This window comes from Acromyrmex echinatior, chromosome 8 (genome assembly GCF_024713525.1).
Source record: "Acromyrmex echinatior isolate Ae372 chromosome 8, ASM2471352v2, whole genome shotgun sequence".
NCBI classification, from domain to species: Eukaryota; Metazoa; Arthropoda; class Insecta; order Hymenoptera; family Formicidae; genus Acromyrmex; species Acromyrmex echinatior.
In genome coordinates, this window is record NC_141859.1 from 2,299,023 (window position 1) to 2,318,428 (window position 19,406).

The 19,406-nt window shown below is 27.0% G+C and overlaps 3 protein-coding genes across 5 annotated transcripts; all 3 read left to right on the plus strand.

Moving 5' to 3' along the window:
- The first annotated feature begins 239 nt into the window (after positions 1–239).
- On the plus strand, positions 240–6,161 carry LOC105153899 (gephyrin-like). The gene is made up of 11 exons (XM_087408519.1): positions 240–1,527; positions 1,854–2,002; positions 2,096–2,271; positions 2,340–2,769; positions 2,855–3,136; positions 3,506–3,575; positions 3,652–3,784; positions 3,873–4,148; positions 4,256–4,389; positions 4,466–4,656; positions 4,734–6,161. Exons 1-11 carry the CDS (start codon positions 1,500–1,502, stop codon positions 4,965–4,967), a joined length of 2,103 nt encoding a protein of 700 aa, XP_087264645.1. The 5' UTR covers positions 240–1,499; the 3' UTR covers positions 4,968–6,161.
- LOC105153898 (gephyrin-like) lies at positions 4,916–11,776 on the plus strand. 2 transcript variants are annotated; one of them, XM_011069034.2, is made up of 11 exons: positions 4,916–5,007; positions 7,819–7,940; positions 8,048–8,235; positions 8,424–8,658; positions 8,744–9,031; positions 9,275–9,341; positions 9,418–9,562; positions 9,650–9,910; positions 10,028–10,161; positions 10,258–10,445; positions 10,612–11,776. In XM_011069034.2, the coding sequence occupies exons 2-11, from the start codon at positions 7,881–7,883 to the stop codon at positions 10,825–10,827; spliced, it is 1,782 nt and encodes a 593-aa protein (XP_011067336.2). In that variant the 5' UTR covers positions 4,916–5,007; positions 7,819–7,880; the 3' UTR covers positions 10,828–11,776. The 2 variants fall into 2 exon arrangements, with proteins under 2 accessions (XP_011067336.2, XP_087264649.1); XM_087408523.1 differs by lacking the exon at positions 4,916–5,007 and adding an exon at positions 6,295–7,382.
- Positions 11,777–11,922: 146 nt separating this feature from the next.
- Positions 11,923–18,659, plus strand: LOC105153897 (uncharacterized). Of its 2 annotated transcripts, none has more exons than XM_087408522.1 (11): positions 11,923–12,954; positions 13,218–13,339; positions 13,501–13,691; positions 13,762–13,993; positions 14,076–14,363; positions 14,833–14,899; positions 14,972–15,110; positions 15,202–15,477; positions 15,590–15,723; positions 15,807–16,003; positions 16,075–18,659. In XM_087408522.1, the coding sequence occupies exons 1-11, from the start codon at positions 12,927–12,929 to the stop codon at positions 16,288–16,290; spliced, it is 1,890 nt and encodes a 629-aa protein (XP_087264648.1). In that variant the 5' UTR covers positions 11,923–12,926; the 3' UTR covers positions 16,291–18,659. The 2 variants fall into 2 exon arrangements, with proteins under 2 accessions (XP_087264648.1, XP_011067335.2); XM_011069033.2 differs by having other exon boundaries at positions 13,528–13,691.
- Positions 18,660–19,406: the final 747 nt, after the last annotated feature.

Below are 19,406 nucleotides of genomic sequence, written 5' to 3' on the forward strand. Positions count from 1 at the left end.
TTTTTAAATTAAAAAGTAAGTATAATTTATAGATTTTTTTTAATCCGGTTTTATTTTCATTATATAATTCGGAAAAAATCATTGTATGATATAACTTATATAAACTATAATTCTTTGAATTAATATTATTTAATAATATTAGTATCACAATGTATATATATATATATATATATATATATATATATATATATAAATATACATATATATAATATTATATATATATAAATATTATATATACATTATAATGTATATTGTAATAGAGATATCTTATATATGTATCGCTTATTAATTTCAATGCACCTTATTCGATAATTTCTTTGTAAAGAATGAATATGACATAAAATTTTATATTGACTTAAAATCAAAATCCTGAAAAGAATTTTGACGAATCGTATGGTCACTTTTTAAAATATGTATAATGATTAAGAAATATCAATATTAATATGACAAAAATAATTATTAAATATTATTGATGAAATAATCGATTTCAATTACTTGGAATTACGTATTATTAAAAAAAAAATAGATTTACATAAGTTTCCAACTTTCCGCACAAACTTGTTTCTAGTTTGAAACTAATTTAATGCACGTATACATACATGTACATAAATTAAAGTAGTCTTATCTTATTCCGAGATAAAATTGCAACTTGTTTATTATTCTATGGAGTATTTGTATTTGTTAATATTATTTCGCTGTAGGAAAATGTACTAATCGATATTTTGAAGCATAAAATATGATTTAAATAAATATTTTAAAATTATTGAATGTTTTTTACTTCAGATTGGCCAAGAAACTTTGGATTTTTTCTTGCGTGAATAGATTGAATATAATTGTCATAACAGAAAGAAATTTCGCAAAATTCAAATTCATACATATGCACAAGTATAAAAATTTATATATCATATATAATTACGTGTGCACATAATCATGTATAATACATAAATTTTGATAAATAATTATTAAATTTAAAAAAACTTTTATTATTTATTCTTATTAAAAAAAACTTCTATTATTTATTCTTATTTATTTATTCATGTATTTAATTATTTTATTTTATGATTAGATTATAATAAATAATAGAAACAATTTAAATGACTACGAAAAATAAATTTCGATTATCTGTCGTTAGCAAATTTTGTTCGATTTTTTTTACGATTCTGTCAATATAATTTATATTGTGGTAAACCTTATTATTGTTATTTTTTTTTAAGACTTATAATATTTCATAAAATCTGATCTCAACAGAATTACTTGTCAAAGTCATAAGTTAGAGATTTGCCGCATGATACGTGTTCGAAACGAAATTGACACAGGTTACAGCGTCCTGTTTACATATTTTGAAAAAAGAAAGAAATATAAACATTTTCGTACAGGTTTTGAAATTTGATTAGACAGAGTAAAGTGAGCTAACGATAGAAGTGGTTGAGATTAAATGAGGAGACGAGAAGGATAAAAATTCACAATTACGAGTTTAACGAAGAACTAAAGTAATCAAAATGACTCTAAATTTCACCATTTTAGCTGGTATGTATATTTATTTTATAAGATGTCATATGATTAAGAATAAATATTAATAAAATCTAAAATAAAATATTTTATAACTATTATATATATATGTATATATATATATAGTTACGATTTCTTTAAAACTATCAGGTATAAAAGCAATATGTTTAAAAATTAAAAATAATTTTACACACACACACACACACACACACACACACACATATATACTGTTTTATGTACGCGTATCTTCGATTATTATAGTAATTTTGTGTAATATTGATTTGAATTGTATACTTTTTAAAAAGATATATTCTAATAATTTTATTCTGATTATATTTATGTAGTACGACGGGATTGTGATACTCAATTAGCAAGTGGACAAATTAAAGACGGACTAAATGAAGCCACTGTATTAACAAAGTATATTACAAACAATTTAGCAGGAAACGTGAATGTCATACAACTTGCGAAATGTGATAAAAAAAAAATAAAGGTAACTTCTACAAATAACTTTTTAAATATTTTTTTCGCACGTACGCATATAAGTTTATATATATATAAATTTGTTTAATTATGTTTTATACAGGAAGATTTAATTTTTCTGAGCAATAAGTACAGTGGCAGTACCATCTTATTAATTGGCGATACCTTGAATGATATTATACATGACGCAATTGAAGAAGTTATCAATAAGAATGTTCGTATTGACATAAACACGTTGATAACAAGCTTAACAGAAGGACTAGAATGTTTCATTATTCGGTAAAATTTTATTTTTATTTATATTGCAATTTTCGAGATTACAGCTTTTATTTGTAACGTATTTTCAGGCCGATATGTGGAATACTAAACAGGAGTCTTATTATTAATATGTGTGGGCCCTATAGAAACGCGCAGGCAAGTTTGGAAGCATTTGGAAACAGGATATTGGATATATTATGCTTGATTAACAGTCCAGATGAAGAGATTTTTTATGTAAAGGAGGAAGAGTGTGTTGACAGTTGTGTTGAGCCATTTAATAATAACAATGATAATAATAATGATGATAATAATGATAATAATGGTAATAATTCTGCCAACGAATTTGACAATAATGATTGTAATGATGATGAGCAATTTGACAATAATATTAATGATTTTGATTCATTTTATAATGATAATTCTAAACCATCTACGAGTAATGATAAGACTAATGATAATACTAATGATATACATGATTTTGATAAGATGCCTATGGAGGTCTCCTTCGAAGAACAACCGGTATGATAAAATATCTTTCTCACTCGAAACAATAAAGCAAATTTCCACCAGAGTGCATACACCCGAATTGTAACTCTCTTTACAGTTAAAAACACAGTTATCGATGGATTACTTTTGTAAGAAACAAGAGGAAAGCAAAGTGGTATCACTAGAAGACGCACAAAATATAATGAAAACAATAATATATAAATATCATAAAATATATTCAGAAACCGTACGGACGAATGATGCCTATGGTAGAGTAATAGCCAAAGACATATATTCTTCTGTAAATGTGCCGCGTTGTTGTGTTTCCACTAAACATGGATACGCGGTGTTGGCCAGTGATGGGAAAGGTGTCAGAAAGGTGTTGAAAGCAAATCTCATGGTAAGAATAAACTCTTATTAATAAGTAACGGTTCGCACGATTTTGCTAGGATATATGGTATGTTTCTTTCATTATCTCTAATACTTGTTTTTATCAATGTAGATTAATTTAATTTTAATTTAACTTACTTTTTATCTTTTATTAGTTCTAAAAACTAAAAAAAGATAAATATTAAACTGAGATTAAAATTAATCTACATTGGTAGAAATAGATATAAAATGTGGAAGGGAATATTAAGAATCACGGTTGACGAATTGTACGGTCACAAATTTTGCAGAAAACAATTTTTAATTAAGTCAGATGTTGGATAAGTTGATCGCAATTTAATTGTTAAAGTCAAATCTTCACAAAACACTGCTTCTTTTCTAGTTAATTAAAAAGATTTCTATCGTACCTGGCATTTGCATACGAGTAAGAAGTGGAGATCCTATACCCGATGGTAAAATCAATTATAATTGAATATTACATTCGTGTACCTATAGTGGATTAATTGTTGTTTTTATTCGTGATTACAGGAGCAACGGCGGTTGTAAAGTCTGTAAATACAAAGATAATAGATGAAGACGATAATATAAATTATTTTAATATCGACAACATGGAATACGAAATTATGGTTTTAGTCGCTCCAAAAGAGGGTGAAAATATTAAGTATATAAAGATATTCCAATATCGTTTAATATTTTTTAAAAAACGCTTTATTCTATTATTACAAAAAATAATTTCTTTGTTTTTAAAGAAAAGCTGGCTGCGAAATAAAGTCCAACGAGCTTATTAAATACTCATATAGTCGTATTAAAACAGCGGATCTGGGCATTTTGACATTATGTGACATCGATTCAATTACAGTCATTAAACTTCCATCTGTGGGTCTGCTATGTATTGGTTATGATGTATTAAGACCTGGAAACACTTCAACTTTAGGACGCATCTACGACTGCAACAAGATAATTGTGTCCTCATTATTGAAGAAGAACGGTTATAATCTTATGGACTTTGGAATTTCGGCTTATGAGTAAGTGCAACAAAAATTTATTACGATTCTTCTAACCACAGTAAGACTTAATTTGATAAATAAGTAATGTCGTCGCCGTTTTTAATTTGATGATCATATTCTCGCAGGCCAAATGTTATGCAATACAGAATCAAGGACGCTTTGGAGAAAGTTGACTTACTTGTGATAATAGGCCGTACGAATGATAAAGATACATTGAAGTGTACCTTAAAGACATGTTTCGACGCTAATATACATTTCGGTATATTTTTTTTCTTGTAATCGTCGGTGTAATACGCTGAGTGACACGTCTTTTTGCATGTTTTTTTCTGACTCAGGTGGCGTGAATATAAAACCGGGGAAATCGACAACATTTGCAACATGTATGTTCAATGAGAAGAGAAAATTCTTCCTGTGTATGTCGGCAAACCCAGCGACTGTACCCATTATCACGCATATATTGCTTCTGCCATTATTGGACATACTACAGGACAATTCAGACAATAATATCTTGAAGATAGCGACTCGCGTAATATGTCTTCTTACATCCTTCATGAAGATATACATATACGTATTGATATATTAATTATTATCGTAACGTTACAGATAAAAACCTCTCACGACCTGCACCAGCGTCCAAAATTTACGTGGACATCCTTAGAGTGGTCGGAGAAGACGGTAGATTTATATCCAAGTGCTCACTCCATAAATGTTGAACATCAACACATGACGAAATATCAATTCAGTAACGCGCTTCTAATGCTACCGAGACATACGCCAGAAGTGCCAAAGTTAGACGCGGACTCAGCATTTTTAACGGCGATATTTATGGGCAACTGAAAAATCTCCAAATTGTTCTCGATTGATCAGCAAGACAAACGTTTGCATATATTTGCATTTAACTATATTATTGAATTATAATTATAATGATTTAATTATATTACGCTTCAATTATGTCCGAATTATAAGATCTAAAGGCCGGTTGTTTCACCTTTCGGTGAAATTTTACGCGTAGATAAATTGTTAGATTCGCTATTGTGATTGAATAATCTTACTATTTATCTAATGCATAAATTTATCGAAAGGTGGAACAATCGGCTTTAAATGAAGTAATCACGTTTGTATAAAAAGAACATTCATACGTGAGGTACTACGCACAATTGGTACTACGCAAAAAGAAATTGAAGATTATTTTGTTAATATTGTTTTACACACTGATAAATACAACGAAAATTTTTTTCTTAACGAAACTATCGAAAGATCAATAATTTGTTTTAAGATTTCAAAAGTCTGTCATCTTGCAATTTAATTATAGCAATTTCGCGAATTAAGTTTTTATTAAAGACCAACTCAAATTAGTCTTTAATTTGAAGTTTTCCCTTTTTCTAATTGACGAGCGAATAGATTTCTTGTTTTTTTTTTGCTTGATTTTATTTCCACTATTTGCAAAATGATATAAATTAATGATTTATTAATTAATTTATAAGAGAATTAATTAATTTAATTCTTTGAAATCAATATTATGCAGTTATGTTAATATCATAATATGTATATTGTAATTTAATGTATACAATATATATATTATAATATTATAAATATTAAATATTACATTATAATATATGTATTGTATAATAGTACACTCTAAATTTGAATCAATGAATAGTCACTATAATTATCCAATGGCATTCTAGGTATCATTATCCATTGATTCAAATTTAGAGAGTAGTGTAATAATAATAATATTATATGTATTATACTGTCATCTTAACATTTTTTTCGTTAAGAAAAAGTGAGCTTCCGAAAAATTTTTATATATTCTCTGCCAATCATGAATGTATACGATTCTCTTTTAACGTAACATTATTTTATATTATGCGATGTTATATATAGAAAAAGAAATATAGCATTTGATAAAATCTTCTTAATAACAACATATATTTGTACAATAATTATTTTTTGTAATTATTAATGTAAAGTACAATAATAGTGACATATTTTAATACTGACACAAATATAATCAATACAAATTACAAATCTCAAAATTTTAGACCCTCTTACACTGTGCATGTAACTTCGGAACGAACGTTTTTATCTCCACTCGATTTCGCTAATCGAATAATGCAGGAGTAATATTTGAATTTAAAAAGTTATTTTAAAACATATAATATACAACTTTCAGGATATGTGAAAGTAAAATGTATTGAAATATCAATTTTACGCTATTTTTCATATGTACAAATAAGAAAATTTATATAATCCGCTTGAAAGGTTAAAAGGAACGAATCTTTTTAACAGAAAATCTCAATTTTTTTTAATGATAATCCACACACACACACACACACACACACACACACAAATGAAAAATAATGATAATTATTTCACGCTGCACAAGAGCTACATCGCGAAATCTCAAAATTTTAATGTTGAGAAGACATATGTGAAAATTAAAGTAACGATGATGTATAATTCTTTCGAAAGTTTTATCTATTAGATAATTGTAACATTGTGTTTAAAAAACTTTCACTTTTTTATATTTACATAATTTATTTAATACATTTACACATTTATTTTGCATGTATCCAGTTAAATAAGAAGTTTAATCATTTCATTTTACTATTAGATTATATATAAAATGATTTCGATGATTATGAAACAGCAGATGTGCCGTCAAATCTGCGTTTGTTTTCCGCCACTTATAAACTGTGGTCAAAGTTTCACTACAAACTTGCTTTGAAGCGTTTGGTTGACTAATTAGAAAAAAGAATTTTACAAATTGACCAATCAAAAAGTGCTTTAAAGTATCTGTAGCATCGCGTTGACCACACCCATAATCTATCATTTTGCAAACATTGTTTAATTTCTGTTGCAATTCTGTCGACATAATGTAATGTAACTTATTACGTCGATATATGTAATGGACTTTTTGCTTTTCTTACTGAAAGTACATTTTGCAAAATTTACTCTCAATAGAATTATTGTCGTCAAAGTCGTGAACAAAGAAATCTGTTACACGACATATTCAAAACAAAATCGACATAGGTCGCAGTCTTAAAATATTTTGAAAAGAGAGAAATATAAACACTTTCGTATGACTTTTGAAATTTGATCATTTTATCGGAGACAAAGTAAAATCAGCTAACGAACGAGGTCGACGTCAACATAGGAAACGAGAATAATAAAAGATACGATTATAATTCAAAAAAAAATAATTGAAAGAAGTTGAAATGTTTGATTACTGGGCCATGGTTTTTGCTAGTATGTATATTTATATTGCAAGATGTATAATATACGTTTAAGTAAAAGTAGATATTATAATAAAAACAAAATATTTTATATTATATATATATATATATACATATTTAGAAATTAAAAATAATTCTATTATAAATATACACAGAGTGAATCAGAGTCGTTGAACTAATTTTTTACTATGAGAAAATTATCGACTTCATATCTAATTGAATTATAATGTATGCAGTCAATTATGTTTTCATAAGGTAAAAAGCTGGTTCAACGACTCTGATTCACTTTGTATATGTCTTACGTATGAATATCTTTAATTATTAATAATTAAAAATAAATTTTATATGTAATATTGATTTACACTATACTTCTTAAAAATATTCAAATAATAATATTCTTAAAAATATACATTACAAATAATTTTATTTTTAATTTTATTATACTATAGTAGAGCAAGAAAGTCACAATATTCAGTTATTAAAGAATGAAATCTCTTCACTACAAGACAATATGGTCAACATAGCTTTCGATTTTGTCTCAATTTCGAAGTATGATAAAGAAAAAATAAAGGTAACTTCTTCAAATAGATTTTTTTAAATATTTTTCTCGCATGCACGCACATTTATATGTATACCTATATGATCGATGTATAATTATATAATTTATGTTATATATAGAAACAGTTAATTTGCATATGCGATCAAAGTGTCACTAATTTGATTATTTTAACTGGCAAAATAACTGTTTTCTCGATGTTGAGCGATATAACTAATGAGATTATTGATAATGATATTTCTAATGAAGATAATGAGATAAACGACTTGATATCAGATCTAACAAAAGAACTACAGCATACATTCAAACGGTAAAATTCTGTTTTCATTTATCTTGTGATTTTCGAGATTATATGTAGCTTTTATATAATATTAACTATTTATATACACTATATATATATATATATATATACATGTACACACACACACACACACACACACACACACACACACACACACACATATATATATATATATATATATATATATATGTTCTCAGATTATTATGTGGAGTACGACACCAGACACTTATTATTACTACATGTGATTTCTATCCAAATATAATGTTAATGTTCGAGAAATATGAAATGCTTATAAAGGATATATTAGATTGTATGGCTGATGAATATGAAATAATTGCTTCCAAAAATAATGATAATTTTGAGAAGTCTTCTAATAGTGACATTGATGATTCTGAGATGACTTCGCATCTTACTAAATCCGAAAAAGAAATGGTAAAGCATCTTCTACGCTCGAAGAAATAAAATAAATTTTCTTAGAAACTGCGTACACACAGATCGTAATTAATTCTCGTTATAGAAAGAAATGCTGATAACGAAATTGTATAAAAAATCAGAGGAAAATATTATGATATCAGTGGACCAAGCAATAAGAATACTAAAAGATATATGTAACAAGAAATACTTTAAAATAAATATACAAACTGTGAACACAATTGACGCTTACAACAAAATATTAATCATGGATATATTTAGTACAATAGACTTTCCGTCTTGTAGAACTTCCGCTAAACATGGATACGCAATGTTAGCCAGTAACGAGACCAGCGGAAAGGATGTAAGAAAAGTGTTAAAAGCACATCCCAAGGTAAGACTCGCTAAATTCCAATAAACGAATGACGGCTCGCACCATTTCGTTAATGTATAGGTAGCACTATTAATTTTTCTATGTTGTCTAAAGTGTGAAAGCAAATATTAGATATTATAAGAGGCAAATTGTATGAACAAAAATTTTTCAAAAAATAATTCTGCCGAATTAGTCATCAATTAAATTAAACACAAATTTTAATCGTCAAAACTAGATCTTTACAAGATGCCGCTTTTTTTCTAGTTCGTAGAAATTTCTATTGAACCTGGCACTTGCGTGCGAGTAAGAAGTGGAGATCCCATACCAAAAGGTAAAAATTATAACTGCAAATTAAACTTGCTTGATTATAATGAAGAATTAATTACTGCTTTTATGTGCGATTGCAGGAGCAAATACGGTTGTAACACCAAAGAATATTAAGATATTGGACGAATGTAACGATAATAATGACGATTATGATTATTTTAATATCGATGATAAGGAATACGAAATTGAAGTCTTGGTCGCTCCAAAAATAAACGAGAATATTAGGTATACGGAGTTCGATATCATTTAATATGTTTCTTAAAGCACGCATTGTATTTTATGGTAATAAAACAATTTGTTCATTTTTTTAAGAAACGCTGGCTATTTGATAAAGCATAATGAGTACATTATAAAAAGATTCAAACGTATCGGATCATCGGAACTGGGCATTTTGACATTATGTGGTATCGATTCAATTCTAGTCATCAAAGTTTTATCTATAGGTGTACTTTCTATTAGCAGGTTTGAAGAAAACATTTTAGGACGCATCTACGAAAGCAACAGAATAATTTTAACCTCTTTATTAAAAGAGAATGGTTACAATCTTACGGATTTTGGAATTTCCGCGTGTCAGTGAGTGCAATCAAAATCTATTGCATTTCCTCTACCTACTGTAAAACATGATTTTTGATTTACAAATAATTAATGCCGTCGTTGAAATTAATTAATGTAATGATCACGTTCTCGCAGATTGGATGCCATAAAAAAAAAAATTGAAGATGCTTTGAATGAAGTCGACATACTCGTGATAATGGGCCCTGTGAATGACAAAGATATATTAAAGGCAATCTTAAAAGAATGTTTTGGTGCTAATATACATTTCGGTATATTGTTCTTTTCTATGTTAATTCGGTGTACACTACGGTGTGACACATCTTTTTTCATCTCAAGCATCTCGAGCAATGCTTTTTCTCTTTCAGGTTGTTTGGACATGAAACCAGGAAAATCGACGACGTTTGCATCGTGTATGTATAATTGTAAGAGGAAGTTTTTCCTGTGCATGTCAGCAAACCCAGCAACAGTTCCTATTGTTGCGCACGTAGTGCTTCTGCCATTTCTAAACATGATACATCGCAATTGTTCCACACCCATCGTTATGCAGATTTGCGTAAGGAATTTACACAGTCGCATAAATTTTCTTTATACATACGGTTCTGTAGCTATGCAAGTTTGTCTGAATGAATCATAAAGACTACATCTTTTCTCATTCAACATACAGAAAGAGATGTGTTCATTAATACGCCGTCATAATATATTATGCCGTCATGTTATAGATAAAAAATCACGAGCTACATTTACGTCCGAAATTTTCATGGACAACCGCCCAATGGACGAAGGACGAGACATTTCCAAGGGCTTGTTGTTCAAAAAATCAACATCAGAACATAATGAAATATCAAAAGGCTAATGCACTCCTAAATCTACCAAAGTACACGTCGGAGGTGCCAAAATTAGATGCAGCATTTGTACCAACAATGTTTGTCGACTAAAAATTTCTGAAATACCTCCAAGATATTCCTACTCGAACAGCAAGACAAACATTCGCATTCATGCGTTATGTAATCATATTTTTTAATCACAATAATTTATAGTATAATTTAATCACAAAAATTGTATATTGTATTTAAATAATATTTTAATATATCTCAATATTGAAGTATTATTTATTGAAGTATAAACAACAAACCTCTAGGGAATATTCTCTGGATTTCTTAGGATATCCAAAAAACATTCTCATGATGTATCTCGAATAAAGCTAGGAATTATATTGTATTGTTAAGATCCAAATAAAGTAACCAATCCTTTCTTGTGGAAAATATTGAAAGATCTTAATATTTGTTATAATAATATATATTATGTTTAATATATATTATGTTTCTTTCCAAATTGTACCATTTAAACGTAATAATTTTGCAAATTAAAATCTTATTAAAAATTAATTTAAATTATATTAAATTTGGAGTTATTCCTTCTTTAAATTGAATTCTTCAAATTAACTCGATTTGAAAGATAATTCATAGATTTCTTTTATTCGTGTTTAACATCCACTACATAATTCACAAAAAATTATCATGGTACAATTTATACAAATTTTAATTCTTTGAAATTAATATTGTATAACATCATTTTATTACAATATATAGATATGTATATATATATATACATTGTAATAAAAATTTACATATATCTATATTACATTTATATAATTTATAATGTATATTATAATCATAATTTCTTACTATTATATTACTATTATATTATTCTATATATTATATTATATAATATATATAAAAGTATGTATATGTATTATATAATATACATAAAATATCTCAATATTTTCATTAAGAAAAATTGTTCACTTTTTCTATCAATCCTGAACGTATACCATTTTCTTGTAACAAAAATTTATTTTTATGTTTTGCGATATTATATTATAATTGTAATACCTGATAAAATTTATTTAATGATGGGTATTTTTATGATTTTGTAATAATTTGATATGATATAAAATATATAATAAAATTATTTCATATTTTATTATATTGTAAATATGCAAACCTAACATAAATTACATATGTCAGAATTTGAAACTTTCTTACATGACGCATATAACTATGGCTTATTTTTATTTCCATTCGATTCGCTCACGCATCAAATATCACAATGTGAATATTATTATACAAATTTAAATTTTATTTCAAAAATTATACTACACAACTTTTAAACAGTATGAACACGGGATAAAGTGAAAATGAAAGTTAGAAAATCAATACAAATGTGATTAATTATTTAATTATTAAACTTTAAAAAATTTGCGCTTTAATTACCATATGAGACTTTCATTATTTCGCTTTCATCATTCTTTTATTTTAAACATTACGAGTCATTTTTATCTCATTTTTTATTAAGACACAAGATACAAATTATTATTTAAAATATTTTGTATAAGTGCTCTGATAATATATATATTGCTTATAACAAACTCATTACAACAAAATGACCGATACATAGGCTTCATATATTTACATATCAAACAAAAAGAAATCACATAAAATTCAAATCTATATGTACAGGTATGTATGTACATAAATGTATATAACATACAAATTTTTGTAGATAATTATTGATTTTAAAAGAAAAGTTTTATTATTTATTAATTTATATTTATTTATTTTACTTATTACATTTATTTCGTTTGTATCAAATTAAAGAGTAAATAGTATCTAAATTATTCTATTTTATAAATTATGCAAAATAATTAACAACACTAAAGCAGTAAATGTATCGTCAAATCTGCACTTCATCTCTAATCTGTTGTTAACAGATAATTTGGTTCGTTTCAATTAAAATGATGAGCGAAAAGATATGTTACGCGTTCAAAACAAAATCAACACAGGTTACAACATCTTACAATAGAAGAATTTTGAAAAGAGAAAGAAATATATACATTTTCGTATAAACAATCGTTACGTTTTATTTATCGAATAGACAAAGTAAAATCAACTGACGAACGAAGTGGTCGTGATTAAACGTAGAAGATAAGAACAAAAAGTTTCACGAAGTTAACGAAGAATTAAAAGAAATTAAAATGGCTCTAAAATTTATTATTTTAATTAGTATGTTATTTATCTTTTATAATATATATATCATACGTTAAAAAATAGATTTTAATAAAATCCAAAATAAAATATTTTATCGCACACATGTTTAAAAATTAAAGATAATTCCACATACATACACATACATGTCTTATGTTATATGTATCTTCGATTATTAATAATTTTGTGTAATATGTTAATTCGATTATGTAATTGATATTTGAATTGTATACATAATTCTTAAAAATATACTAATAATTTTATTTTAATTATTTATATAGTTGGACAAAATGACAGTAAGGAACTATTAATCAATCAAATTAATAAATTAAAACAGAGGATTGAATACTTAGGAAAACTTTCCACCAAATTTTCAAACTTAGATGAGAAAGAGAAAATAAAGGTAACTTCTGTTAATGATAGTTCTTTAAATATTTTCCTCGCATGCAAACGTTTATATATTAATATATATATAATACATATTATTTATATTATTACATACACACATATATATATATATATATATATATATATATATATTTATATAATTTATGTTACATTTAGAAACTATTAATTTATTTGATTAATAAGGACAAAAATAATATTATTGTCTTAACTAATGGCACGACTTTTTTGTCAACATTGTGTGATATTGCATATGAGGCAATTAAAGACATCATCAATAACAATATCTCTGACGATCTAAACGCATTGTTATCAAAAGTAACAGAAGAATTCAAGCATTCATATATTCGGTAAAATTTTGTTTTCATTTATCCTACGATTTTGGAGATTACTGTTTTTATAATATGATCGTGTTCTCAGACCCATATGTGGAATACGAAACAAGAAACTTATCATCAATATGTGCGGCCCTTTATACGAAAATGCGATAATGAATTTGACGACAAATATTGCCTTGATATTAGAAATAGTACACTTAATGAATATGCAAAATAAAGAAATTTATCGCATCAAAAATGATACTTTTGAGGCATTTGATACTAACAATGACAATGATAAAGAGTCTTTGCATTCTATCTTCGAGAATGAAATGGTAAAATATCTTTCACGCTTGAGGAAAATAAGGTAAATTTCCAGGCTGCGAATACACGAATAATAATTGACTCTCTGTACAGGAAAATATATCAATACAAAATCTATCCAAGAGAATTTATAAAAGACAAAATCAAACTATTATGATGTCGGTAAAAAATGCATTACATACAATGCACAAAATATTAGACGATGAGTATGAATGTTATATAGAAACCGTGAAGACGAATAATGCTTATAGCAGGGTATTGGCTGATAATATAAAATCCTCTACAAACGTGCCATTTTATAATACTTCGACTAAACATGGATACGCGGTGTTGGTCAGCGACGGAAAGAGTAAAAGAAGAGTACTGAAAGCACATCTCACGGTAAAGATTATCGAATTCTGATTAATGTAATGGCTCGACCGATTTGGGTAGAACGGATATTATTATTACGTTTTCTACATTATATAAAGCGTAAAAAGGAGTATTGGAAATCATTGTCAATAAATTGTGCAGTAGAAAATGTTGCAGAAAATAATTCTATTGATAAATTATATTTATTTCTATCAATATAGATTAAATTTAATTTCAATTTAATTTACTCTTTCTCTCTTTCTCCATTTCTTAGAAAAGAAAAGAAAAATTAAAAAAAAATAAATAGTTAATTGAACCGAAATTGAAATAAAACTATATTGGTAGAAACGAGCATTAGGCGTCAATTAAATTAAATTTCAATTTCAATTTTAAGTTTAATTTCAATTTCAGTTTAATTGTTTTTTTTTTCTAGTTTTTCTTCTCTTTTCTAAGAAATAGTTTGAAACTAGATTTTTACAAAATATCGCTTTTTTTCCAGTTCGCAGAGATTTCGGTTGTACCTGGCACTTGCGTGCGAGTAAGAAGTGGAGATCCCATACCCAATGGTAAAAATAATTACAACTGTAAATTACACTGATTTGCTTATAATAAGGATTAATTAAAATCTGAGATTACAGGAGCAACGGCGGTTGTAATGCTAGCGAATACAAAGATATTGGAAGAATGTAGCGACAATGATGACGATTATTTTAATATCAACGACAAGGAATACGAAATTGAAGTTTTAGTAGCCCCGCAAAAGAACGAGAATATTAGGTATACAAAGGCAGTCCGTTATTGTTTTCTATGCTTCTCAAAGCATGCTTTGCTCTATTAACACAAAACAATTTATTTATTTTCGCTGAAGAAATGCTGACTGTGAGATAGAGAACGGCCAGACTGTTTTACAGATATACAGTCGTATTGGATCGGTGGAATTGGGCATTTTGAAATTATGTGGCATAAATTCAGTTCCTGTCATTCAAATTCCATCCGTAGGTCTGTTGTCTATCGGAGATAAATTGGAACAGCCTGGGTATACTTCAACTTTAAAACACATTTACGACTGTAATCATATAACTCTAATGTCATTATTGAAAGAAAACGGTTACAATCCCGTAGACTTAGGAATTTCAGCTTATCAGTGAGTGCAACCAAAATTTATTGTGATTTTTCATCTGTAAAACACGATTTAATTTACAAATAATTAATATCGTCATAGCTTTTAATTAATTTAACGATCACATTTCTCGCAGGTTAAAAGCCATTATCAAAAATATTAAATACGCTTTGAACAAAGTAAACCTACTTGTAATAATGGGACATGCAAACGACAATGATTTATTAAAGCCTATCTTAAGAGAATATTTTAACGCTGTTATACATTTTGGTATATCATTTCTTTTATTTTAATTCGGTATATGCTAGCAGTGTGACACGTTTTTTTGTTCAAACACTGTTTTTTTGCCTTAGGTCACGTGGAGATGAAACCAGGAAAATCAACAACATTCGCAACGTGCATCTTCAATCACAAAATGAAGTTTTTCCTATGCATGTCGGCAAACCCAGTAACAATTCCCATTGTCTCGCATATATTCCTTCTGCCGTTTTTGAACGGGATGCACTTCGATATCATGGCTTATGAGCCCAAACCTAATATACAGACTTGTGTAAGACATCTCTTTTTGCATTCCACATACGGGAAAAGACATACTGATACGTCATATCACTATCGTTACAGATAATGACAACGCATGAGCTGCATCGTCGTCCGAAATTTTCATGGACAACCTTACACTGGTCAGAGAAGGAAACATTTCCAAGGACTTGCTATTCAAAAAAACATCAGAACATATTGAAATATCAAAAAGCTAATGCGCTTCTAATGCTACCGCAGCGTACGGTGCATGAATCGAAAATAGACGCGGCATTCGTATCAGCGATGTTTTTCGGCTGAAAAGTCTCCAAGATATTCTTAATCAACGCAGGACAAATATTTGCATACATTTGAATTGTTGTTCAACATGTTATTGAATTATAATTAATTATTAGGAATACACAGGATATCAAATTCGGACAGAATGTAACATCGGATATCCAGGGAGGCAAATTTTCGAGTCGGATATTCGATATTTTCTAGAATCCGACCGGATTCCGGGACGTTTTCTATAAAAAAAAAAAAAACTGTAGAGAAACAAATTGTAATTTTGTAACAATATAAGATATTAGGGGTCCGAAAAGTATCTAGTACTCGGTATTATTCAGTACTTTTTTACTATTCAACCGGCTAGCCAAATATCATTAGTATGAATGAGAATGCATCTGATTGAAATTTGACATCATTAAATTGTTAATTTTTTTTTATACAAATATTCTAAATATTGCATATTTAAGCATATTTATGATGCTATAATATCTTATACATTGCAAAATTATGATCCTTTTCTCTATGAAGCTTTTCTCTATAGGCTTTTTTTTAAAGACACTCTCGGAATCTGATCGGATATCCGGAAAATGTTGGATATTCGACTCTAAGAAATTGCCTTCTCGGATATCCGATCAATATCCGATATTACATTCTTTCTAAATATTCTTTCGCTATCCGGTATCTGGTAATTTTACGATCCGGTACATTCCTGTAATAAGATATAATATTATAAGTACTAATTTGTAGGACATTTATATAATAAAAATATCATATAAAATTACATTTCAAACGGATATATATATATATATATATACCCGGATACTAATAATATCCGACTATCCGGTCATATAATAAAAAAATGTCGGATAATATCGAATACCGAATTTCTCTAATTACAATTATAATGATATAATCAAGACATGTATTTGAAATACTTTTATTTGAAAAACAGTATTTGTAAAATAAAAAATTTCTCATATGTATAAATATATATAAACATACATAGATATTCATAACATGTATAATCATATATGAAATATGTCCATAGATATTTATACACCCATTTTTCTTTTGTAAAATTATTTTTCAGTATAATAAAAATAATAATAATAATGTGAAAACATAAAAAATACTTAAAAGGATCATTTTCGCATTCGTTTTAGAAACAAACAAGTTTCGAAAATATAAAAATAATTGTTTATGTACAATTATGTATAATTTTATATATAATTATACATAAATAATTTTTTTAGATTTTTTTCAAACTTGATTTTTTTTACAACAAATAGTGTGAAATTTTGATCATTTTTTATTATTTTTAATATTTTTATATTACTATTATTATTTTTATTACACTGAAGTAATTTTACAAAAGAAAGAGGGATATATGAACATGTATGGACATATTTCATATATGATTATGAATATTATTATTTCATACATATGAATATTTATGAATATTTATGAATATTTATGTTTGTACATATTCATGCATGAAAAATTTTTTATCGGAAATTGTATTTTATATTTTGTATTTTATATTTTAAATACTATGATTGACAATCAATCTTATTATTTAAATTACAAAATATAAAAAATTTTCAACCTTCCAATTTTAAATACAAAATATGTGATACTTTCATGGGCTTCGCTAAAATATACAAAATATAAAATATATTTGTATTGTAAATACTATGTTTTAAATAAAAATATGTCAAATCAGCCCTGAATATAATATAAACATAATTCTAATTGCATATTATTGAATTATAATTTATTGAATTATGATTAATATTTAGTTACATTTATTTTATATGCAAATTATTACATCTCAATTATATTAAAGATCGACTATCTCTCAAGGCAGTTTGGTTGTGTAACGTCCTAAGAGAAAAACAAATAAATTGCTACACGTATCTATATAGTTTTTTATTTTTTAGTTTTCCCTTAAAAATATAATAATTTCACATAATCCTGGAATACGTAAAATATATGGCAAATTGAGAAAATTGCCGATATGTTATGTAAAAGCGTAAAATAATTCCGGAAATAATAGTAGGTACATTTCTTAGTTGTCAAAAACCGCTGTGGTAGCGCTGCGGCAAATCACAATCTTATATTAGAAATATTTTGAAAGGAGAAAAAATATAAATACATGGCTTTTATAGTTTAACAACTTTATCGAATGGACAAATAAAGTCAGCTAGCGAACGAGATGGTCGAAATTTAATATAGAAGACGAAAACAATGAAAGTTTCGTCACGAGATTTATAAGAAAGTTTGAAAGAGACTAAAATGGCTCTGAATGTCATCATTTTAATAAGTATGTATATTTATCTTATAAAATATATGTACATATCAAATGTTTAAAAATAAATTTTAAAATCCAAAACAAAATATTTCATCGCGCACATGTTATTAAGATTTTAAAAAATTCCACATGCATATGTACACGCACACACGCGCGCGCGCATCTACAGACATATATCTTTGACTATTAGTAATTTTTAGTAATATTGATTCAAATCGTATACTTCTTAAAAATATCTTAATAATTTTATTCTAATTACTTATATAGTAGGGCTGCAAGACAGCAGTATTAAATCATCAATTATCAATCAAGCTCATTTACTAAAACGCAGTATAAGCGTTGTAGGAGAACTGGCTTCCATTGAATTTTCGAAGTGTCATAAAAGAAAGTAAAGGTAATTTCTACAGTTATAGTTTTTTTAAATATCTTTTCTCATACGTACTCATGCACCTATCGTATAATTATGTTATATATAGGAAAAATTAATTTCATTGACCGATCAGGATAAAGATAATATTATTATCTTAATTGGCAAAATTTCTGTTGTGAACAATGTTGCATATGAAGCGATTGAAGAAATCATTGATAAAAATATTTCTGAGAATCTATCTATATTAATATCAAAACTAAGAGAGAAACTAACGTATTCAATAACGTATTCATTAAATTTAATCGGTAAAATTTTATTTTTATTCATCTTGCGATTTTTGAGATTACTGCTTTTACAACATAACTATGTGTTCTCAGACTTATATGTGGTATATACGAAAGGACAAACTTATTATTAGTATATATGACTCCTTTATAAACGCAATGATAAATCTTGAGAAACATG